Source organism: Rhinolophus hipposideros, assembly GCF_964194185.1.
Source record: "Rhinolophus hipposideros genome assembly, chromosome: 23".
NCBI classification, from domain to species: Eukaryota; Metazoa; Chordata; class Mammalia; order Chiroptera; family Rhinolophidae; genus Rhinolophus; species Rhinolophus hipposideros.
The window spans coordinates 16,529,978-16,555,613 of NC_138069.1; the positions used below are offsets into that span (position 1 = coordinate 16,529,978).

At 44.2% G+C, this 25,636-nt stretch overlaps 1 protein-coding gene across 1 annotated transcript in view; it reads left to right on the top strand.

Moving 5' to 3' along the window:
- Positions 1 to 569: 569 nt before the first annotated feature.
- The window catches only part of LOC308491588 (protocadherin gamma-A11-like), a 73,083-nt gene continuing 48,016 nt past the window's right edge, over positions 570 to 25,636 (top strand). The window contains exons 1-2 of the mRNA XM_081035424.1: positions 570 to 3,128; positions 3,966 to 6,446. Coding sequence (XP_080891550.1) covers positions 708 to 3,128; positions 3,966 to 6,446 — 4,902 coding nt within the window. The 5' untranslated portion in view covers positions 570 to 707. The remainder of the gene's footprint in view (positions 3,129 to 3,965; positions 6,447 to 25,636) is intronic.

Sequence of the window (25,636 nt, forward strand, 5' to 3'; positions counted from 1 at the left end):
GTGTGGAAATGCTAAATTCTAATTTTCTTAAACTAGGTAGAACTTTTGCATTGGTAGCAGATTATATAATATAATAGACTTAAAGGTAAAATTCTTGCTCATTTTATTGTCTCATCTTAAAAGAAGTTAATTAAATATCTTGGGTGTGCTTCAAAACAATGAGTGCAATATGTATTAAACAAAAATGATCTTGTGTTGATCATTGTTGCAGTTGTGTCATGCGTACGAAGATTCAATACTAATGCTCCCTATTTTGGTATAAGTTTGAAATTTTCCATAATAAATTTGATGAAAACATTAGGTATATAGGAATCGAACGTAACACTATGGTAACCTAACGTCTGGGGCTATTACACAACTCCATTTTTGAAAAGAGATAATATACACAGGAGAGAAATTGGATTCAAATCTGAAATGTCAGGCTGCAGTTCCACACGGGGCCTCTGGGCGCCGCTGTCGGCCAGTGCAGGGCAAGCGCTGACGCCCAGGATTCTTCAGCCTCTAGCCTGGGATTTCCAGCTCAGCCCCCAACGCAGGGACGGACACCCGCTTACACATTAGTGCTCCGGGCCGCGCAGACTCTCCCCAGCACACACGGATTCCCAGCTCCGCCTGTCCTGGGCCGAATACTCTTTCAGTGACGCTGAGGGTTGCAGTTTCTTCAGCTTTCCCAAAAGCCTGGGACTCAGCGAGAACTAGAGCGCGCAATGGGAGGGAGCTGCCCGCGGAGCCGCGGGGCCGGCCGGCCGCAGGTACTGTTTTCCTTCCTGCTGCCTTTGTTCTACCGCGCGCTCTGCGAGCCGATCCGCTACTCGATTCCGGAGGAGCTGGCCCAGGGCTCGGTGGTAGGGAACCTCGCCAAGGATCTAGGGCTCAGTGTGCTGGAGGTGTCGGCTCGGAAGCTGCGAGTGAGCGCGGAGAAGCTGCTTTTCCAAGTAGATGCGGAGAGCGGGGACTTACTCATGAAGGACCGAATAGACCGGGAGCAAATTTGCAAAGAGAGAAGACGATGTGAGTTGCCGTTGGAAGCTGTGGTGGAAAATCCTTTAAACGTTTTTCATGTCATTGTGGTTGTGGAGGATATTAATGACCATGCTCCCCAATTCGATAAAAAGGAAATACATTTAGAAATTGTTGAATCTGTATCCCCAGGTGCACGGATATCTCTTGACCCTGCCGCGGACCCGGATATAAACATGAATTCAATTAAAGATTATCAGATAAACCCTAACCCTTACTTCTCATTAATGGTTCGAGTTAATTCCGATGGTGGCAAATACCCAGAGTTGTCTTTGGAGAAACCCCTAGACCGGGAAGAGCAGCGGTCTCATCGCTTGATATTGACGGCCTTCGATGGAGGGGACCCGCCACGAAGTGCTACCGTTCAAATAGAAATCTTTGTTAGGGACACCAATGATAACCCCCCTGTGTTCAGCAAAGAGGAATACAGAGTCAGTGTAAGTGAAAACCTGCCCCCTGGGTCCTCCGTGCTGCATGTGACAGCCACTGATCAGGACGAGGGAGTCAATGCCGAAATAAGTTACTATTTCAGGAGCACTGCTCACAGCACAAGGCACATGTTCTCATTGGATGAGAAAACGGGCATGATTAAGAATACTCACCCATTGGATTTTGAGGATACGGAAAGATATGTTATGGAAGTCGAAGCAAAGGACGGCGGTGGTCTCTCCACCCAATGTAAAGTGATCATAGAAATCCTAGATGAAAACGACAACAGTCCAGAAATAATCCTCACGTCTCTCTCTGATGAGATTTTGGAGGACTCCCGTCCAGGAATGGTCGTTGCACTCTTCAAAACACGGGACCGGGATTTCGGAGGAAATGGAGAAGTCACGTGTAACATAGGAAGAGATATTCCTTTCAAGATTTACTCCTCTTCTAATAATTACTACAAGCTGGTGACAGATGGGGCCTTAGACAGAGAGGAGACTCCGGAATACAATGTCACCATCACAGCCACCGACAGGGGCAAGCCGCCCCTCTCCTCCAGCACCACCATCACCCTGCACATCGGCGACGTCAACGACAACGCCCCGGTTTTCCACCAGCCCTCCTACGTGGTCCACGTGCCTGAGAACAACCCGCCCGGCGCCTCCATAGCGCAGGTCAGCGCCTCCGACCCCGACCTGGGGCCCAACGGCCGCGTCTCCTACTCCCTCGTGGCCAGCGACCTGGAGCCGCGGGCGCTGGCGTCCTACGTGTCCGTGAGCGCCCAGAGCGGGGTGGTGTTCGCGCAGCGCGCCTTCGACCACGAGCAGCTGCGCGCCTTCGAGCTGACGCTGCAGGCCCGCGACCAGGGCTCGCCCGCGCGCGGCGCCAACGTGAGCCTGCGCGTGTTGGTGGGCGACCGCAACGACAACGCGCCACGGGTGCTGTACCCCGCGCTGGGGCCCGACGGCTCGGCGCTCTTCGACACGGTGCCGCGCGCCGCGCAGCCGGGCTACCTGGTCACCAAGGTGGTGGCGGTGGACGCGGACTCGGGGCACAACGCCTGGCTGTCCTACCACGTGCTGCAGGCCAGCGAGCCCGGACTGTTCAGCCTGGGGCTGCGCACGGGCGAGGTGCGCACGGCGCGGGCTTTGGGCGACAGGGACGCGGCCCGCCAGCGCCTGCTGGTCGCTGTGCGCGACGGGGGACAGCCGCCCCTCTCGGCCACCGCCACGCTGCTGCTGGTCTTCGCTGACAGCCTGCAAGAGGTACTGCCAGACCTCAGTGACCGGCCCGCGCCCCCTGACCCCCAGGCGGAGCTGCAGTTTTACCTGGTTGTGGCCTTGGCCGTGATCTCGGTTCTTTTCCTCCTCGCGGTGATTCTGGCGGTGGCCCTGCGCCTGCGACGCTCCTTCAGCCCTGCCGCAGGGGGCTGCTTTGGGTCTGTTCTCTGCTCCAAGTCTGGACCTGAGATTCCCCCCAACTACAGTGAGGGAACATTGCCCTATGCCTATAATTTGTGTGTGCCTGGGGCTCAAACTAACTCGGAATTTAATTTTCTCTCTTCTGTTGATCATTGTCCAACCACACAAGATACTCTCAACAAAGATAGCTCTTCAGTGCTATTGGCTAGCTCTCTAACTCCTAGTGTTGAAGCAGATAAGAAGACTTTTAAACAGGTAAGTAGTTAAAATAATGTTATTTATATTGCAATACTGTTATTTATATTCCAATATATGCCAATACGGCGCTGTGATTTCAAAATCCTAGGCTCAATCTTTCGATAAAGTTCCTAAAATAAATCTTGACCAGAGCTGTGGGTATCCAAATGCATTTTAGTTAAGGATCTGGAATACAGTTATATTTTTATATCATGGTATTTAAGTAACAACCCTAATGCCATCCAAATTTTCTCAAAGATTTCATCTTTATTTCTCTCAATAAAGAAACATTGGTAAGAATTATAGCCATGCATCCCATTGATGATTTTGTTGGGACCGTGCTAGTCCCACATCCACAAATGCTGATCCCTTCAGTTGGTAAAAATCAATAGGAACCAAATCTGACCTTCAAGTTTTCAGTTCCAGTAGAAGTTGAAAACTTCTCAAAAATTTAAGTAAACTCCTTTTAATAATTAATCTTTTAAAAAGTGCTCTTGGTAAACCTTTAACATCACATTATATGACTATTATCTGCAATTTTAAGTTTTCCATATACGTTACGCGTGATTCTCAAAGAGGTGAGAGTGTATTTATTAACTTCTGGAGCATGCACATTAGTTGGGTTTTCTTACTCGTTGCAATAATAAGATTGGACTCTAGGCGCCGCTGTTCACCAACTAGGGAATGGGAAGCTGCGCGCTACAGAGCCCCTCCTCCCCCACCCTTATAACACAAAGCAGAGTGAGATGGATACTCACAAATCTGATGCTGGAAACTTAAAGTCTGGACTTCCCTTCGCTCTCCAATCTATTTTGGATGCAGTCAGCCCGGGACTTCGTAGATACATAAGCTGAGTCAGAACAAACCCGGCTCCAGAAACCGCGGAATATCGGCTCAGCCACAGCCATGGCGAATCAGCTACTACGCCTGGACCGCAGCGGGCTGGTCCTACTGCACATCTTCCTGGGGACGCTGCGGGGGGCTGGGGCCGAGCAGATCCGATACTCGGTGCCCGAAGAGACAGACAAAGGCTTCTTCGTGGGTAATATTTCCCAGGACCTGGGGCTGGAGCCCTGGGAACTGGCGGAGCGCCGCGTCCGCATCGTCTCCAGAGGAAAGACGCAGCTTTTCGCTCTGAATCCGCGAAGTGGCAGCTTGGTCATGGCGGGCAGGATAGACCGGGAGGAGCTCTGTGAGACGCTGTCCTCCTGTTTTTTAAATATGGAGATACTTGTGGAAGATACCCTGAAGATTTACGGCGTGGAAGTGGAAATAATGGATATTAATGATAACTCCCCCAGCTTCCGGGAGGAGGAAGTAGAAATAAAAGTCAGTGAGCATGCAACTCCGGGATCACGATTCCCCCTTCCTAACGCTAGGGATCCAGATGTGGGGATGAACTCCCTTCAGCGCTACCAGCTCAATCCTAATAAGTACTTTTCCTTGCAAGTAGGAGGCAGAAGCAATGGAGCCAAGAATCCCGAGCTAGTGTTGGAGAGGAGCCTGGACCGGGAGAAAGAGGCTGCTCACCTCCTCCTCCTCACAGCCTTAGATGGAGGAGATCCTGTTCTCCAAGGCACTGTTCCCATTCGTGTGCTGGTCCTCGATGTAAATGACCATATCCCCAAATTTACACAGTCTGTATATCGAGTGAGTGTTCCCGAGAACCTCACCTCTGGGACTCGGGTGCTCAGGGTAAACGCAACTGATCCCGACGAGGGAGTCAATGGGGAAGTGGTGTATTCATTCCGGAATATGGAAAGCAAAGCTTCTGAAATATTTCAGTTGGATTCTCGAACTGGAGACGTCTTAATACAGGGGCCTCTGGATTTTGAGAAGTACAGATTCTATGAGATGGAAATACAAGGCCAAGATGGTGGAGGTCTCTCAACCACTGCTAAGGTGTTGATCACAGTTGTGGATGTGAATGATAATGCTCCGGAAATAACTATCACATCTTCTACTAACTCAGTGCTGGAAAATTCTCCTCCGGGTACAGTAATTGCTCTTCTAAATGTGCACGATCAAGACTCCGGAGAAAATGGTCAAGTCTCTTGTTTCATTCCTAACAATCTGCCTTTTAATTTAGAAAAGACTTATGGAAATTATTACAAGTTGATAACAAACAGAGCGCTGGACAGAGAGCAGGTCCAGAGCTACAATATCACGTTGACAGCCACAGATGAGGGACATCCGCCCTTGTCTACAGAAACTCACATTTCACTGAATGTAGCAGATGACAACGACAACCCACCCACTTTCGCGCACTCCTCTTACTCAGCCTACGTTCCTGAGAACAACCCCAAAGGAGCCTCCTTCTTCTCGGTGACTGCACTTGACTGGGACAGCAAAGAGAACGCCAGGGTTACTTACTCTCTGGTTGAGGACACTATCCAGGGAGCACCCTTGTCCTCCTACATCTCCATCAACACGGACACCGGGGTCCTGTATGCTCTGCGCTCCTTTGACTATGAGCAGTTCCGTGACCTGCGCCTACAAGTAATGGCACGTGACAGCGGGGATCCTCCGCTCAGCAGCAACGTGTCGCTGAGCGTATTCGTGCTGGACCAGAACGACAATGCTCCTGAAATCCTGTACCCCACCATCCCCAGCGATGGTTCCACCGGTGTGGAGCTGGCACCCCGCTCCGCAGAGCCCGGCTACCTGGTGACCAAGGTGGTGGCAGTGGACAGAGACTCGGGCCAGAACGCCTGGCTGTCCTACCGCCTGCTCAAGGCCAGCGAGCCAGGGCTCTTCTCCGTGGGGCTGCACACGGGCGAGGTGCGCACTGCGCGGGCCCTGCTGGACAGAGACGCGCTCAGGCAGAGCCTGGTGGTGGCGGTCCAGGACCACGGCCAGCCCCCTCTCTCGGCCACCGTCACGCTCACCGTGGCCGTGGCCGACAGCATCCCAGACGTCCTGGCTGACCTGGGCAGCCTGGAGTCTCCCACCAACCCCGATGACGCAGGCCTCACGTTGTACCTGGTGGTGGCAGTGGCTGCGGTCTCCTGCGTCTTCCTCGCCTTTGTCATTGTGCTGCTGGCGCTCAGACTGTGGCGCTGGCACACGTCACGTCTGCTCCAGGCTTCGGGAGGCAGATTGGCGGGCGTGCCCGCCTCACACTTTGTGGGCGTGGACGGGATGCAGGCTTTCCTACAGACCTATTCCCAGGAGGTCTCCCTCACCGCGGACTCTGGGAAGAGTCATCTGATTTTCCCACAGCCCAACTACGCGGATACACTCATCAGCCAGGAGAGCTGTGAGAAAAGCGAGCCTCTTTTGATAGTTGAAGATTCAGTTACCGGTTTATGCAAATGTGACCCTACGAGTAATCAGGTGAGATTTTTTTCCTGCTTCTCAATTACTAGTGTCTCTGCACAAGTCTATTAAGTGTCTTTTTTGGAGACCCTGTTAAAAAACTGTTGGGGTTGCATATGCAGTTCTTAGAGACAGAGCAATACATGTGAGTTTGTGTCCTTTACCTTTCATCATATTACCATTGTTTTTCAGAAAGGTTTTGTTAAAGTCTTTTTTTTTAAAAGTCCTGGTATATTTTCTTTTGATCCCAAAGGTCCAGTTTATCCATCATGGCTTGCTTTATAATAAGTTGAATTTTAGTAATATTTTTCTATCATCATTATCTGTGGCTATCAATGTAAACTGGCTATGATTCACAAACACTTTTTATTTCCTTATTTCAACTTTGCATTGCCTCCACTGGTTGTAATTATATTCTACCATTATTTGCTTTGCTCCTAATGCTCAAATTTGACCATGTAGATTCAATAGCACACTCTTTCTAGTTCTTTTTCCTGTTTATATACTCTCACACACATGTCCACATTTACACATGTAAGCTTTTCTCTGAGCACAAAACAATTCTATTTTGATTTTTAAGGCTGGTAATGTTTAGATCCTGTTGATTATTTCAACTTTGTATCATTTATTTATCCCATGAAAACAGACATGTTGACTGCCTTTTAATTACTAGACTCCCTTGGGAGAGGAAAGGTAGCACACGCCTTGTTTCTTAAGTTCTAAGCATCTTTTCTATTTCTATAGTGAAGTCATTAGATTGTTCTGAAGAAATAATTGAATTGTTGAACTGGTATTATTTTCTTTTATTCTTTCACTTGTACTTTAGTATCTATGTTGAAGGGGTTTTTTAAAATTTAGTAAAATCACAGAAATAACTTAATTTTATCCAATGCTTATCAAAAAGTTATTTTCAAAACTGTTAAACATGTTTACATTTTCAGATTTATTCATGTGGAATAGTTTGTGAATATAAGAGATGGAATGGGTATTTAGACTTTATAAAAGACTGCTTTAGCTGGTATTACTCTGGATAATTTTGTTTGTTTTCAATATGTCTACGAGTCATGGATACCTTCTTTATTTCCTTCGTAAATTTATTTTATATTATATCTAACTATACTCAATTCTTATATTCAGAACCAAATTGTTATTGAAGCCCTACGAGTTACCTAATAATGCAGGTGTTATCAGAAGTAAATGTCTAGGAAAGTCAAGTGAGGAAAGGAGACCTATCTAGGCTATTTGATCACAGGAACCATCTCCATAATCAATTCAGCTCAGCATTCTCACACCACTTCTAGATGTTTGCTTCAAATTACTTGCATATTCACGTTCTCTTTCAAGTTCTTCTTTCTCATTTAGGAATTGACCTTAATGTCATTAACTATAAACTGAATGCTGTCTGGGAGAAAATAATTTCAACTGTAGGAGAGGGAAGTCTTGCAATAGATGCATAAATGTGTCTTGAAGTCAAGAAAAAATGTTAGCATGTTTTGAACATCTAGGGATAAAACTGGAATGCTCATGGAATTACAAACAGAGAAAAAAGATTTAACTGAACTGAACTGAAATTAGATGAATTAAAAGAATATGAGGTATTTACTGAGAGAGGGAGGTTTTCCATACTTTTTTTAAAAATATATAGTTTGAACTCGTTAGGAGCTGGTAACTAAGACCATGGAAAATAAAAAGGAAAGGTTGGCTTTGAAACTTGAGATTAAGAAGGTTATTTTGACTCAGAGGTAGTGATAAAACTCTATAAGGTGCAATATATGGTCCAGTTAAATAAAGGGATAAAAACAAAACATCCTCACATTTCATGTCATTAAATTTCTATGGTAACTCACTAGGGTGAACTTTAATATTCTGCTCATGATGAACAGTGTAAAATACTTCATCCCTTTCATAAATCTCTTTTATAAATAACAAGGAAGACTTTATGGCATTCACCATCCTTAGCCTGAGTACAGCCTGTGTAGCTTTGTGCTCTCCTCCAGTTTCCTCTGATAAATGGAGGATCATTTCATGGCTGTCAAAATTTCTCCATACCACTTGGTGGGGCTACTTTCCCATATGGTTTTTGTTCTGGTGAGAAGACTTTGCTCTGTTCTTCCAATATCTGCTCTGCCTCTGCTTAGAAAAAGAAAAACTTTTCTCATTACTGGGTTAATGGCTCTACTATCGGACCCCATCTTTAAGGACCTTCTTTGGTAGTAAACACCGGAAAATAGACACGTCTAAAGCTCATAAACTGCCCCAGTCCCTACACATCCGCCCAACAAATCTGTCGGAAGGCCAACTCCCATTACTAATCGCAATGACTGCAGTTTTCCAAATAGACTCCGAGCGCCGCTGTTGGCCAATGTGCTGGAAGAGCCGGAGTCCAGGATCCACCCGGGTGATTTTCTGCGCAGTCACAAAAGCAAGTCCGAAAGGAGAGGGGCCCGGACTCCGGCTCCCTGCTCCGCAAATCTGATTCCGGAATGCCGACCGGGACGCCTTCAAACCGGGAGCCTTGAGTTTTCTACGCGGTGAAAGAAGATATTTTAAATGCAATTTGTAAGGAAAGAATCGTCTCTTAAGGTCAGAGGCTGCAGCAGCGCAGAGAAGGATGGGAAATAGAGCGAAGCAGAGGAGGAGCGGTACCCGGCGGCGGCGGCAAGTACTCTTTCTCTTCCTGCTGCCTTTGTTCTGCGGAGCGCTCTCGGAGCAGATCCGCTACGCTATTCCCGAAGAAATGGCCAAGGGCTCTGTGGTGGGGAACCTCGCTGAGGACCTGGGGCTGCGGGTACGAGATTTAATGAACCGCAACCTCAGAGTTAGTGCAGAGAAACAATACTTTACCATAAACACGGAGAACGGGAACTTACTTGTGAGTGACAGAATTGATCGGGAGTCACTCTGCCCCCAAAACCCTCTGTGTCTCGTGCCCTTAGAGATCGTAGCAGAAAACCCTCTAAATGTTTTTCACATAAACGTGATGATAGAAGATATAAATGACAATCCACCTAATTTTCCCCAAAATAGCATTGTTTTACAAATCAATGAATTGGCAATCCCAGGAACTCGCTTTGGCCTGGAATCCGCTCTGGACGCAGATGTAGGGTCTAACTCTCTCCAGAGTTACCAACTCAGCTCTAATGAGCACTTCTCTCTGATGATGAAGGATAAGACTGAAGGCAAGAATGGCCCAGCGTTGGTGTTGGAGAAGCCCCTGGATCGGGAACAACAGAGCTCCCATCTCCTGGTCCTGACAGCAGTGGATGGGGGTGACCCAGTTAGAACTGGCACCACTCAAATCAGTATCCAGGTGACTGATGCCAATGATAACGCCCCAGTGTTCAGTCAGGATGTGTACAAAGTTCGCCTGCGTGAGAACGTGCCCCCAGGCACCTCTGTGCTAAAGGTGACAGCCACCGACCAGGATGAGGGCATCAATGCAGAGATCACTTACTCTTTCAAAACACTACGAGATGTTGGAAATGTGTTTATGCTAGACCATCAAAGTGGGGAAATTAAATCCAAAGACCCTATAGACTTCGAAATCAGTAGCAGTTATACCATGAACATAGAAGCCAAGGACGGTGGAGGTATGGCCAGCGAATGTAAAATTATACTAGAAATTCTAGATGAGAATGACAATGCTCCAGAAGTGGTTTTCACTTCGGTGTCTAGTTCCATAACCGAGGACGCAGGGCCCGGAACAGCGATTGCTTTGTTCAAAACATATGATAAAGATTCGGGAGAAAACGGGGAGGTCACATGCCTCATAAAAGAGAAAGTTCCTTTTAGAATTCAATCTTCGGCCAATAATTACTACAAGCTTGTAACAGATGGGACCCTGGACCGGGAGCAGACCCCTGAGTACAATGTCACCATCACAGCCACCGACAGGGGCAAGCCGCCCCTCTCCACCAGTAGAAGCGTCACCCTGCACATCGGCGACGTCAACGACAACGCCCCGGTTTTCCACCAGCCCTCCTACGTGGTCCACGTGCCTGAGAACAACCCGCCCGGCGCCTCCATAGCGCAGGTCAGCGCCTCCGACCCCGACCTGGGGCCCAACGGCCGCGTCTCCTACTCCCTCGTGGCCAGCGACCTGGAGCCGCGGGCGCTGGCGTCCTACGTGTCCGTGAGCGCCCAGAGCGGGGTGGTGTTCGCGCAGCGCGCCTTCGACCACGAGCAGCTGCGCGCCTTCGAGCTGACGCTGCAGGCCCGCGACCAGGGCTCGCCCGCGCGCGGCGCCAACGTGAGCCTGCGCGTGTTGGTGGGCGACCGCAACGACAACGCGCCACGGGTGCTGTACCCCGCGCTGGGGCCCGACGGCTCGGCGCTCTTCGACACGGTGCCGCGCGCCGCGCAGCCGGGCTACCTGGTCACCAAGGTGGTGGCGGTGGACGCGGACTCGGGACACAACGCCTGGCTGTCCTACCACGTGCTGCAGGCCAGCGAGCCCGGACTGTTCAGCCTGGGGCTGCGCACGGGCGAGGTGCGCACGGCGCGGGCTTTGGGCGACAGGGACGCGGCCCGCCAGCGCCTGCTGGTCGCTGTGCGCGACGGGGGACAGCCGCCCCTCTCGGCCACCGCCACGCTGCTGCTGGTCTTCGCTGACAGCCTGCAAGAGGTACTGCCAGACCTCAGTGACCGGCCCGCGCCCCCTGACCCCCAGGCGGAGCTGCAGTTTTACCTGGTTGTGGCCTTGGCCTTGATCTCGGTTCTTTTCCTCCTCGCGGTGATTCTGGCGGTGGCCCTGCGCCTGCGACGCTCCTCCAGCCCCGCGGCCTGGGGCTGCTTTCAGCCTGGTCTCTGTTCTAAGACTGGCCCTGGGGTTTCTATCAGTTACGACGAGGGAACTTTGCCTTATTCCTACAATCTGTATGTTGCCTCGGATTCTCAGCAAACAAGGTTTAATTTGGTCTCCATGACGCCAGAAACGGTACCCCCACAAGATCTTTCTAATGAAGCATCTTTGGTAGTAAGTGTCACTGAGGAGAATAACAAGTTAAGCTGTATCTCTGTTGTTTCTACTCACGTGAGTTTCAGTGAATGCCTTTTATCTGCAATGATTTGCTTTAATTTTCTTTACCCTATTAACTACCAAGTGAGAGGGAAATACATTAGAAAAGGCTTTTTAAAAAAAGACATATATAGTGATGATTTTATAATAGTCAAGTACATTTGCTAGGGATTCTTTGAATCCCACTGAGTAGGTAATTTTTATGCCTGATCTTTACTCAGAGCCAACTATGGATTTCTTCCCAATTAAAAAAATATTATTTTCTGGTATGCCTGCCAAACATGCTTATCCTCAGAATATAAATATTTACATTCATGAAAGCACAACAATGAGAAAATTTACCTATATTTTGATGGGCTTCCAAATGTATTCCCAGTGATACGTAGTAATTGGAATTAGGTTTGTTACCCAGAAAAAGGTAAGTTTATGTTATTTGGATTACTACTTTTCCTACAAATTCTTTTGAAATATAATGTATTAGTGTAGAATACTACACTTATTTCCAGCAAATGCAAGTTGGAATGCTTCCTTTTGTCCTAAAAATGTTAATGTGTCTTCTTCTCTTAACTTCCTATGATTTGATAATGTGTACAATCACATTTCTTATTTTTATGTTTCCATATTATTGTGAAAACTTGATTTTTGAATGTTACGTGTCAACAACCTATTAAAGTAGTTCTTCCATTTAGGCAAATTTAAGAATCTATCACAAAATTTGCCCCAAATTATAATTGAGTAAGAAAATTTAAATTATATGATTTCTCAAAACAGGAAACTCCTAGGAAAATGTCCCATAATAGGTTTGTTGAGGGGGGGGCATCGTATCAAAGCAGGTGCATTAAAATTATAAGAATAAAAGTACTGTGCATAGAAACTTCAAACAAATTCATTTAAAAGCTCATTGGAAAGATAAAAATATGCCTACAGCTACAGAAAGTCTTAAGAAAGTCTAAAGAAATTTTAGGGAAATAAAAAGAAATTCGCTGGAGTTTTAATTAAAACAAATACTGTAGTTTCTTTTAGTGGGCTCCACTTCCATCCATATTTGAAGAACAGTAGGTGGAGCTATTTAAGATCCCAAATCCTTTAACGGAGTTCAAGATTGTGCAGTAATTGGTTAGGACTCTGAGCGCCGCTGTTCACCAATCAGGGAGAGAAAAGCGGAGAGATCCTGCTTGCGGTGCACGCGCCCCAAGCACAAAGCACAGACAGACAGAAACTGACCATCTCCTCCCGGACAGAGGAAACTGAGTGGAGGAGCTCAGGTCCTCCAGCTGAAGGATTTTAAGGACGGAAGAGCGGATCCTGACTTCGGTGGTCAAGCGGAGAATTGGAAATAATCCTCCAGGAAAGTGACAATGATTTCTGCGCGACTGCACCAGGACTGCAAAGGGCTGGTCCTCCTGGGAGTTCTCCTGGGGATTCTTTGGGAAATTGGATGCACCCAAATCCAGTATTCAGTTCCTGAGGAGCTGGAGAAAGGCTCTAGGGTGGGCAACATCGCCAAGGACCTGGGGCTGGAGCCCCGGGAACTGGAGGAGCGCGGAGTCCGCATCGTCTCCAGAGGTAGGACGCAGCTTTTCGCTCTGAGCCCGCGAAGCGGCAGTTTGGTCACTACAGGCAGGATAGACCGGGAAGAGCTCTGTACGGGGGCCATAAAGTGTCAACTAACCCTGGAGATTTTGATGGAGGATAAAGTGAAAATATACGGGGTGGTGATAGAAGTGAGGGACATTAATGATAATGCCCCCTCCTTCCCGGAAGCTGAATTAGAAATAAAAATGAGTGAAAACGCAGCCAGTGGGATGCGGTTCCCCCTTCCCCACGCTTGGGATCCAGATAGCGGGACGAATTCTCTCCAGAGCTACGAGCTCAGCAGTAACACTCACTTCTCCCTGGACGTGCAGAGCGGAGCGGATGGTAACAGGTACCCGGAGCTGGTGCTGCAGCGCGCCCTGGACCGCGAGGAAGAGGCGCTTCACCGCCTGGTTCTCACGGCCTCCGACGGGGGCGAGCCAGTGCGCACTGGCACCGCGCGCATCCGCGTGACAGTCGTTGATGTGAACGACAACGCACCGGCGTTTGCTCAGTCCGAGTACCGCGTGAGCGTCCCGGAGAACGTGGCCGTGGGCACCACGCTGCTTCTGGTCAACGCAACCGACCCTGACGAGGGAGCTAACGCGGAAGTGATGTATTCCTTCCGGTACGTGGACGACAAGGCGGCCCTACTTTTCAAGCTAGATGGTAATTTAGGGACAATTTCAACAATAGGGGAGCTGAACCACGAGGAGGCTGGATCTTACGAGATGGAAGTGCAAGCAATGGATCACGCGGGATATTCTGCGCGAGCCAGAGTCCTGATCACAGTTTTGGATGTGAATGACAATGCCCCCGAAGTAGTTGTCACCTCTCTCTCCAGCTCTATTCTGGAAAACTCTCCCAGAGGCACATTAATTGCCCTTTTAAATGTAAATGATCAAGACTCTGAAGAAAACGGACGAGTGATCTGTTTCATCCAGGGGAATCTGCCCTTTAAATTAGAAAAGTCTTACGGAAATTACTATAGTTTAGTGACTGACACACTCTTGGACCGAGAACTGGTTCCTACTTACAACATCACAGTGACCGCCACTGACCGGGGAAGTCCGCCCTTGTCCACAGAAGCTTACATCTCACTGAATGTGGCAGACACCAACGACAACCCGCCCGCCTTCTCCCATGCCTCCTACACCGCCTACATCCCGGAGAACAACCCCAGGGGAGCCTCTGTAGTCGCGGTGACCGCCTATGACCCCGATTATGGAGAGAACGCGCAGGTCACTTACTCCCTGGTCGAGGACACCCTCCAGGGAGTGTCCCTATCCTCTTACGTCTCCATCAACTCGGACACCGGGGTCCTGTATGCACTGTGCTCCTTCGACTATGAGCAGTTCCGTGACCTGCTCCTACAAGTGATGGCCCATGATAGTGGGGACCCTCCACTCAGCAGCAACGTGTCACTGAGGCTGTTTGTACTGGACCAGAACGACAACACGCCAGAGATCCTGTACCCTGCCCTCCCCACTGATGGCTCCACCGGTGTGGAACTGGCGCCCCGCTCCGCAGAGCCCGGCTACCTGGTGACCAAGGTGGTGGCAGTGGACAGAGACGCGGGCCAGAACGCCTGGCTGTCCTACCGTCTGCTCAAGGCCAGCGAGCCAGGGCTCTTCTCCGTGGGGCTGCACACGGGCGAGGTGCGCACTGCGCGGGCCCTGCTGGACAGAGACGCGCTCAGGCAGAGCCTGGTGGTGGCGGTCCAGGACCACGGCCAGCCCCCTCTCTCGGCCACCGTCACGCTCACCGTGGCCGTGGCCGACAGCATCCCAGACGTCCTGGCCGACTTGGGCAGTCTAGAGCCTAACGCCAACCCTGACAATTCAGGCCTAACACTCTACCTGGTAGTGGCGGTGGCCGCCATCTCTTGCGTCTTCCTCGCCTTTGTCATCGTGCTATTGGCGCTCAGACTGAGGCGCTGGCACATGTCACGTCTGCTCCAGTCTTCCGGAGGCGGATTGGCGGGCGTGCCCGCCTCGCACTTTGTGGGCGTGGACGGGGTGCAGGCTTTCCTACAGACCTATTCCCACGAGGTCTCCCTCACCGCGGACTCTGGGAAGAGTCACCTGATCTTCCCGCAGCCCAACTATGCGGACACGCTCCTCAGCCAGGAGAGCTGTGAGAAAAGCGAGCCTCTTTTGCCGTCAGGTGATTCGGTGTTTTCTAAAGATAATCACGCATTAATTCAGGTGAGTCTGTGTCAAATATTCTTCTCTGAGCTTGGAGCAAAATATCTCTTACTATAGGTAATTAGTATATATTTGGAATTTATAAAGCAGACGCCAACAAATGTATGTATACATGGCAAACACCAATGACAACCCATCTGCCTACCCTCATGCCTTATGTGTAACGATTTTATATATTTCTATATGTCATTTGTAAAAATTTATATCCATTTTTAATACTTATATAAACTTATTAACACTCTATATAAATTTTCTAATTTAATTTACCAACTATAAAATTCGTCCTGCTTTTAATTGGTCTTTTTACTTCTCATTGGCCGTGCAACAATTTTATATTGAACATCTGATGCCAATTTATCTGTTAAGAACACAAATTCTTTTAGAGAAGATAAATCCAATGCAATGAAAAGTACAAATATTTTTGATAAACTTTTATAAATAGAGCCTCTTCAAACAACACGTGAAATTGCTAACAAATTCATAAAGTGTGTTTAGTTTCTTTTAAAATGCAATAATTCCTTCTGGTCACTGGAATGCATACATTTATACTTTTTCATTGTCCTAAGTCATTTCATGGTTTCAAATCATTCATGAACTTCCAAATATGGTGAGTTTATTTATTACACACTTAAAGTTTTCTCACTGAAATATGCAGACAGTTTAAGTGTTGTCATGAAGAGATTGTTTATTTATTTTTCACCCCCATTATAGATTTTGTGAACACAATGTCTACATATGCTTCAAAGTTAGATATTTCTTTTGCTCATTTTACCCACACTGATGATCTTAATAATGGCTTTGTGGAACACCCAGAGTTAACAAATTGTGTTTTGAGCATATTTTTGGCACTGTGGTGAATTTGCAGTAATTCTATTTTCTTCTTATGTTAAATTTCCCACAATTTTCACACAGAAAATTTTCTGGAAAGTGCACAAATTGCTGAGAACCTTATGCTTATTGTAGAATGTTGAACAGAAACTGAATGCTAAAGTATATTAGTCTTGGGAAAGCATTGCTGGAACCTGTGAGAAGCCTGGTTTCTTTTGGTGAATTCTGTAACTTGGTAGGGAACCATAACATCCTGATAATTTTCTCTTTCTTTATTTGTTGCCTTTCTATTTTCAAAAATACAAGTTATTACAACTTAGACTTATAAAAGAGATTGAAAACAATTTGGAGAATGAAAGATAATCAAATGGCCCTAAAATGAGATAGTTACTGCTACTGAGGTTTACATGCCACTTTATGCTTCCTGACAACCAAGGTGAAAAAGGAAATATGGTGTGGTTCTATTTGTCTGATTTTTTGAAAACTAGTTTTGAGCTTATCTAACAATGCAAACTTTGTATTGACAGTAAGTTCCAAATGGATTTTAATAAGTAGAGATTTCTAAAAAATACTGAGGGGAATAGAAGGCAATTTAACTCCTGTCATTTTGTAAAAGCTAGCAAAATATTTATCATGAGGCCTGTTTTCATATGGTGGTTAATTCAAAATGAAAGACAGAACACACAACAAATAACAGAAATTATTTGGGAAGCTATCCTTGTATTGTCCAAAGATGACTCTTATTCATTTAACCCGATTTATGGATTAAATCATTAAGAGCTAGGGCAATGAATAATCATGACCCATAGGCTATATCTCAAATATCAGGAATCTCAACTGTGCTTCCAGTTTGAGCTAAATAGTCTTCATTAAATAGTTGCTAAGTGAATACATGAGCAAATGTATGTGCTCTGGGGATTATTTGATATCAGTATTCTAAGATGTAGTATGATGGGAAAATAGCAGCCTTGCAACAAGGTAACTCCTAACTGTGTGACCTATGACAAGTTATTTAATCTCTTTCAGCTTCAGCAAAATAGGGATAACAATACATAATTTGAAAGACTGTGGGGAGGACTAGTGATAACATATCACTGATAACATGCTTCATAATGTGTACTTAACAGTAGCCATTTTTGACTTTGTTGATAGAAAAGGAGTCATGCTTTCAATGTCAGCGCACTTGACATTCTGCTGGAAAAAGTAATAATGATTTGTGTGCTTCTCCAGGTGGTATAATGGGATGACCTGTGGGTGAAAGTAAAACTGTTCTAAAGTTTTTATGAAAGCTAATTTAAAAATCTTAAGTGCCCAGGCACATTCTTGATTGAGAAGCTCCTGTTTGGGGTCATAAAAGATGGAGGACCCATTGTTTCAAATGAGACAATTTGATGAGTGTTGATTTTTCTCTGTCTGAACCATAGTGTAACCTAAACAGGGGTGCTATGAGGTTTCTTATTCATAGGACCAGTTTACCCCAATAGGATTCCTAGGATGATTTAACTGGAAAATGGAACACCAAGACCTGAAATTTGGAGTCAATTTGATGTTGGCTGTGTGAGTTTAAGCTAATGGCTATACAAAATATCAATCTTAGCTTTAGGATATTTGTTGATAGCTTAGGATGGATGATTAGGATATTTGTTGATTGGTTTTTCAGAGTAACTTGGCAGTGGGTTTAGATGTTTATATTTCTTCTAGCTTTAGTAATGAAATTATGTCAAGGACTTTGTTTATCTTCCTTAATCTAATAAATTAATCAAAGTGTTCGGATACAACTTAGGGTTGTAGCTCCACTACAACCCTATAGCGTCTAAAATTGGAATGTAATCTATCAGCAGACATGCTTCCCACACTTCCATTCTAGAAGAATGTTATGCTCCTTAAGGCAGCAATATCCTAGGATCCTTGCTCAGACTGTACAACTTGTTGAGACGATGCCTCTCATAGATCATTTTGAACTGAACTAGAAGTTGGTTCTGATAAATCAGAAGGCTAATGAGTGGACTGTCTCACAGTTTTCTCAGTTATATGTAACAGAGTATTGCTGTGATCATGAATTGAATAGTTCTGGTAAAAAATATTTTCTTCCTGCAAGATATCAAGTTCAAAAAAGTAAACACCTCTACATTAAATATGTGCAGTTCTTTGTGTATCACTTATACCTCAATAAAGCCATTAAACATTTTTTAAAGCAAACACATAGTTGTGAAGGCAGGGCTGTTGATCAAACGAATGAGTGCATATATTAGGAAAGAGACAGATTTCTCTCTAATGTTACACCTAGAGTTCATTTTTAGGAAACCATACCTATTGAAAAGTTATCAATAACAGAATACACTGTTGAGGATACATTTTTAAAATACTGATAGGAAAAGTAGCTGATGGCTTAGATAATTGAAAAAAAAAATCTTTGATAGAGGATGAGTTTTCTGGATACCAAATGGGAAAAGCTCTGGTTCAGGAAAATGTGAAGCAACTGTCATCAGATGGACCACAGAATCAAATAAAACAATGTATCTACATGCAAAAGGAATCAATACCTCCACAATTTCTCTTAGAGAAGCCATTAGAAGATCTACTACGTATAATATCATTGAGGACAAGCATAACTTCTTAGTTCATCTTTAAGTCTCCGAAGAATTTCACACAGTTGTTTGCACACCTTCTAAATCCTCAATAAAAGTCTTGAATTCAATGATTAGAAAGTGGTCTCTTGGGAAAAATAATCATAGTGCAAAATCAATTATTTTACCTTTCCCTCTATATTGAATTCCTAATATGAGCCAGTTCTCTGACCTAACTATACAAAGCTAAGCAACTGGACATCTGTCAAACTTTAAAAATCCGTAAGATTTTCATGTTGTGAAACTTCTTAGAAGCTTTTTATATATTTGCAACTGAAATTCAGCCAATAGTTCATCCTGAGACTGTATTATATGAAAAAAAAAACAAAACAAAGCTTCCCCCGCTCCGTAAAAATAAATAAAAAGGGAAAGTCAGGCAAAAAAATACTGTTAAACATCAAGAAGAAATAAAAAGAAGTCATCACTTTTATTTAATATGCTGAAATCACTGAGGATATAAATTCCCAGGAATATTTAATTGCATAAATAAGACTGTACTACTGCCTTTCAACTTGCAAATTCCAGTAAGAAACATTTATCTTTCTCATTGCTCTCAACTCATCAGAACCTCAAGCTTTGGCTTCTACATGCTGCAGTTCTAGAGTAGGGACCTAGAGTACTGCTATTAGCCAATGTGGAAACAAATAAATGAGGGGTTTCCATAGGTTTCCACTGGATGACTTTCCTAATCGGACTGTGGGGTCAGAGCCCCAGAGAGCAGTTTCCAGGCTCTCAGCCTCACATAGAAGGGTGCTGGCTCAGCTAGTAAATGGCCACCAATGTGATTGGATGGCCATTAGCTGTGGCTAGTTGGCCATCAGCTGTAGCTGGTGAGCCATTGGACACGAATATAACTGCCATGGCTATGCTAGCAGAAAATGGGGCCTAGCAAGAAGATGGTGGCTGAGCTAGCAAGCGGCGGAGTGTGGATTGCTGATTGCAGAGAGGTGGATTGCAGCTAGCAAATGAGGAGTCGTCGGTCGGTTGGTAGAAAAGCGGACAACAGGTCGCATGTTGTGTGAATCCAGCCTCCAGTGAGACTGTGGTGGTTTGACTCCCCTATCCATGGCTCCATGGGTGTTCCTTTTTGGCCTAGGCATATCCTGCATTCTTATGTGGGGAACAGGACCAGAGGCCCCGCATGGCACCCTGCATGACACAGACTTTGCCACAGGTCTGGGGCTTGATGTCCAGGACTTACCTGCTTGGAAGCTGTGGGTTAACTAGGAAAGAGAGTACCGAAGAAAGTGGAGACTTACTTGTGATTAATAGGATGAACCCGGAGTAGATATACCCACATACTGTAGTTTGTATCATATGTTAAGAAAATGGAAGTTGAAAAATCCTTTAAATGGTTTTCACATTAATATAAATAGTCAAGATGCAAATGATAATACCCTCTGGTTCAGCAGGAGTGTTACTGAGTTAAATATCTGAGTTGACCCATCCTGGAGCAAGATTTGCAATAGAACCTACAGCAGATCCTGATGTTGGAAGCAATTCCTTTACAAAATGACCACCTTAGCAGCAACTCTCTATTTGTCTTTGAAGTAAAAGAGATCAACAGTAGAAACAAATACGATGAAATATGTGTTAGAGAAGCCACTAGACCTGGAAAAGCAAAGCTCGTGTCGCTTAGTCCTGACAGCCTTAGATGGTGAGGACCAGCTGGGAGCAATGCAATGACAACAATCCCCACACCCCGAATTTCAGCCAGAATGTATATGGGGTCAGCCTTTGAGAAGACATGTCCACTGTGAGGGTGAGGGCCACTGACCTCGACGAAGGCCTCAAAGTCGATCAAGTATGCTTTTGCAACTCAGAGTACCCATATCCAGTTTGGCCTTGATCACAATAGTGGAGAAATGGAAACTTTAAGTATTTTGGACTATGAAGAGATTAAAACATATTCCATGGTTTTGAAAGCAAGGAACAGGGGAACTAGTTGCTCGGTGTAGTTGAGATCAGAATTCTAGACGATAATGACAAAGTCCCAGAGGTGATTTTTACTTTTATTTCCACAATGATTACTGAGGATTCTTCATTTTGGACAGTAATTGCTCTGTTTAAAACACAGGATCCAGATTCAGGAGAAAACAGGGAGGTGACGTGTCTGGTACAAGACAATGCACCTTTCAGAATTTAATCTTCCTCCAATAATTACTACAAGCTTATAACAGATGGGGCCCTGGGCCCAGAGTAAACCCTGGAATACAATGTCACCATCATGAGCACTGACAGAAGCAAGCCACCCCTTTATTCCAGCAGAAGCGTCACCCTATACATTGGTGACATCAAAAACAATGTGCCAGTTTTCCACCAGGCCTCCTACGTGGTCTTGTGGCTCCAAGACCTCCCAGTACCTCCACTACCCAAGTCTGCACCTCAGATCCTGACAGCGGACTCACCAGCCGTATCTCCTACTCCACTGTGGCCAAATGCTGTAAGCGAATTTGAGTAGCACAGTATGCTAGATAGGGACTGCCCTTTGTGATCACATGATTGTACAAGTGGATCCAAATAATGTTAGCATAGCATTTTGCTGAACTTGCAGTTTAAAACCACTTAAAAAATTATAGAATAACATTTGCACATAAAATTCCCCATTATATATCACTGTCAGTGATTTGAAAGCTTGGAGTCTAAAATACAACAACAAAAAAAGGAAATAGTTACCTTTGGAAAGTGCAATTAGGTAAAGTGGATGATATGGAAACTATCAAAAGAGTGAAAGAATTACTGGTAATTCGAGAAAGAGAATACTAGCAGTAAGATACACAAAGGTGTATCTGATTGGTTAGTCACAGTAGGGTTCCTTATGGGTGCAGGTTCTGTTGTCCATCTATGCCATGTTAGTTTTATTGTAAATGCTAACTGGCTGTTGATCTCTAAAAGGAATTCAGAAAACCAGGTAATTTGGCACCTTCAACCTGGATTCTGTTGCTCACCTGAAGAGTTTGCTAAAGCTTAGAAAAGCAAAAAAAGGCAAGCATCTCCACAAATATGTGTCACTTACATATACCAGCCCTATCTTGTATAATACTTACTAGCAGTATACAAGGGGAAGCAGTGAATGAATGTTCCTGGTGAGCAAAGGGCATTTACTTGACACCTATCGACTCTTCTACTTGCCATGTTTAAAGTTGATATTTGCAAGTGGTATGGAGGTAGCAGTTGAATGAGGTAAGGGTCAAGGTTCATTTTTCCTATACAGATGCTCAGTTTTTGTGGCATCATTTGTCAAAAAGATTTTCCTTTTCCTATTGAATAGCTTTGGCACACTTGAGAATTGAGAATCAGTTAATTGATATACGTGGGTCTATTTCTAGACCCTGTATCATTGGCCACTGATCTCTTTGTCTATCCTTTTGTCAACACCACACTGTCCTGATAATTGTAGCTTTATAGTAAGTTTTGAAGTCAGGCAGGTAAGTCTTTCAACTTTTTTCTTCTTTTCAACACTGTTTTGACTATTCTTGGGTCTTTGTCTTTCCAAATAAATTAAAACCATCTTGTTGGCTGGATGGTTCAGTTGGTTAGAGTGCGAGCTCTGAACAACAGGGCTGCTGGTTCGATTCCCATATGGGCCAGAGAGGTGCACCCTCCACAACTAGATTGAAGGCAATGAGCTGCCACTGAGCTTCCAGAGGGGCAGTCAGATGGCTCAGTTGGTTAGAACACGAGCTCTCGACAACAAGATTGCTGGTTCAATTCCCACATGAGATGGTGGGCTGTGCCCCCTGCAACTAAAGATTGAAAACGGCAACTAGACTTGGAGCCGAGCTGCACCCTCCACAACTAGATTGAACGACAACAACTTGGAGCTGATGGGCCCTGGAAAAACACACTGTTCCCCAATATTCCTCATTAAAAAAAAAACACACCACCATCTTGTCACTTTCCAGAGGGGAAAAACCTGCAGTGGTTTTGAATGGGATTGAATAGAATCTATAAATCTATTGGGAAAGCAGTCATCTTAACAATAGTGAGACTTCCAATCCATGAAAATGGTATATATTTCCATTTACTTAGGTCTTCTTTAACTTCTCTCAGCAACGTTTTATAGTATAGAGGTCTTGTACATCTTTCATTAAATTATTCCTACATATTTGATGGTTTTGGATGTTATTGTAAATTGTATTTTTATTTCATTTTCTTGTTGTCCACTGGCAGTTTAAGAAAAGCTATTGATTTTTGTATACTCCATATGCTTTTGAAAAACAAGAGATGCAGGGTGCTCTATTCTCATATTGTGTAATAATATAATTTTAGAAGATATATTATAAGCTTAAACCCTCTGCATAAGTTCAGGCTTCCATTCTTAGCAGTGTATAGGTTGGAAGAGCCCATCCCAAAAGAGAGTAAGCACTAGTGTCTGCCCCAATTCTAGTAGTGGGTGGTTCATTCATGCATTTATATAACAAATGTTTGTTAACTGTGCACTATATGCAAGGCACTGTCCTAGAAGCAAAGGATACAGCAATGAACAAGGCAGATACGATTCCTGCATTAGTGGGTCCTCATTCTAAGATATGGTCCTTTACAAGTCTGATAAATGCCACCAAGAAGGAAATAAGGATGCTAAGAGAGTTTGTAATAGGGAGGCCTACCATAGTCCAAAGGGTCAGGGAAGGCTTCTTTCAGGAAGTGATATTTAGAGTGAGAGCTGAAGGATAAGTAGAAGTTAGCTAGGTAATAAAGAGAACAATGAAGAAATTGTTGGGCAGAGGGGATAGCATGTGTAAAGTTCCTGAAAAAAGAAAAGGTGAGCAATTGAAAAGTGTTAGGAAGGCTAGAAATGGAAAAATAAGTAGATGAGGTATATCTATTGCAAAGCAGAGCCTTGTAAACCATATTAAATATTTTGGATTTTATTCTAAGAACTCTTGTACTCAGGAGCAATTGAATGGTTTTCAACAAGGCAGTGACAAGATATGATTTGAATTTTTAAAAGAGTACTCTGCTTGCTGTGTAGTGACTCGATTTATGAGGCTTATAAATGGAAGTAGGGAGAACAGATGGGACACTATGGCAACATTCCCAGTAAGAACCAGAGCTGGGTTGGATTAAAAGGAAGGCAGAGGATATAGAAATAAATGGATGGATTGGAGATATATTTAATAAATAGATTCAACAAGACAATAATGGAATGGCTAGAATGTAAACTCCATGAGGGCAAGAACTATTTTGTTTATTATTATATTCTTCAGTGCCTGGCAAGTTGTAGATCCTCAATGAAATATTGTTGACTGAATAAATACAACAGATGAAAGAAAGGAGGGGCTGACTCATTTCCAGGTTTCTGAATTAAGGAACTAGATGGACACATGTACCATTTAGTGAGACTAGAGAAGGGTAGATTTCAGAGAAATCAAGAGTTGGATTGTAAACATGGTAAGTTTCAGATTCTGAGAACCATCCAAGTGCAGATATTAAGAGTGTGGTTGGTCACCATATTTTCCCTCTGATTTCTTCCATGGTGATAATCCATTTAGATGGGTAGATCCTTACCAGGATAAGCACCGTAAGCTTCTTGATAACTCTACACTGGTATGTTTCTGGGCTCATGGCAGAACTACCCCTGTGTTTTCTCTTTCTTACTGATCTTTCTTTTTTTACTATTAGAAACATTCAGTACCCCAAGAACCTCACTGTGTCTAATTCATACTCACCCCACACGTCAGACTAGCCCTGGTGCCCAGTTCTTTGCCACTGGAATTCTATTTGGATTAAAACTTATCAGGCTGTTTTAATCTGTTGTTATTTAATTTTTTTTACTTGATTTTATGTTTTCCATGGAAATTTTTAAACTCAGTTTTTCTTCACCAACTGTTTTTGGGTCACAAAACAGTAAAATTTCAGATAAGAAATATTTGGGATAAAAGATGCATAGCAACAATAAAATTGTTGGATTTTAATATTTTGAATACACTTGGAAGACTGTGTACCCACACATACCTTAAACATCCTACAGAGTCTTCAGTAACCATGTTAAAAAGATACTACTTTTTGTTCCATGACTTTCATCGGACATATACACATATTTGCTTCATCAACGTGTTAGCTCTGTCTCCCCAACAAGAATATAAGCTCCTTAAAGGCAAGGACTCATTTATTTTTTCCATTCTATATTCTTAAGGCCTGGAACAGTGCTTGACTTTGTCAACTCTAAGTAAATATTTCTGGAATGAATTAACAGTAATTAAACGTTTTAAGTTGAAACCAATAGTATGGTAGAACTTTTCTATTTTACTCTGTTAATATGGTAAATTACACAGATTGGTTTTTAAATGTTAAATGAACTTTGCATTTTTAGAACATACTCAACTTGGTCATCATATTCTAGCCTTTTCTATATTGTTGGATTCAATATGCTAATATTACGTAAAAGATTTTTGCATGTATGTTTATAAAGGATATTGGTCTGTAGTTTACTTTTCTTTCTATTTCTTTGTCTCATTTTGTTGTCAGGGTAACAGCTTTCTGGTTTCATTGGTTTTTCTCTATTATTTGTCTATTTCATTAATTTTCACTCTCATCTTTATTATTTCCATTCTTCTACCTATTTGGGGATTAATTTCCTCTTTCTAACTTCTTAAGGTTGTGGCTTAGATCATTGACTTTACACCTTTCTCCTTTTTCTAAGCTATAATAAAGTATTTAAAAAAATAAATTTGAGCTTTAGCTGCATCCAGCTAATTTTGGATGTTTCATTAAAGTTCAATTCAAAATGTTTTCTAATACACCCTGCAGTTTCTTCTTTGAGCAATGCATTATTTAAAAGCATATTGTTTACTTTCCAAATATTTGAGGATTACCCAAGTATTCTTTTGTCATCCATTTCTAATTTTATTTTGTTGTGACCCAAGAACATACTTTGTATTGTTTCTATACTTTAAAAATTGTTAAACTTTGTTTCATGACACAGGATATAGTCTATCTTGGTGAATGTTC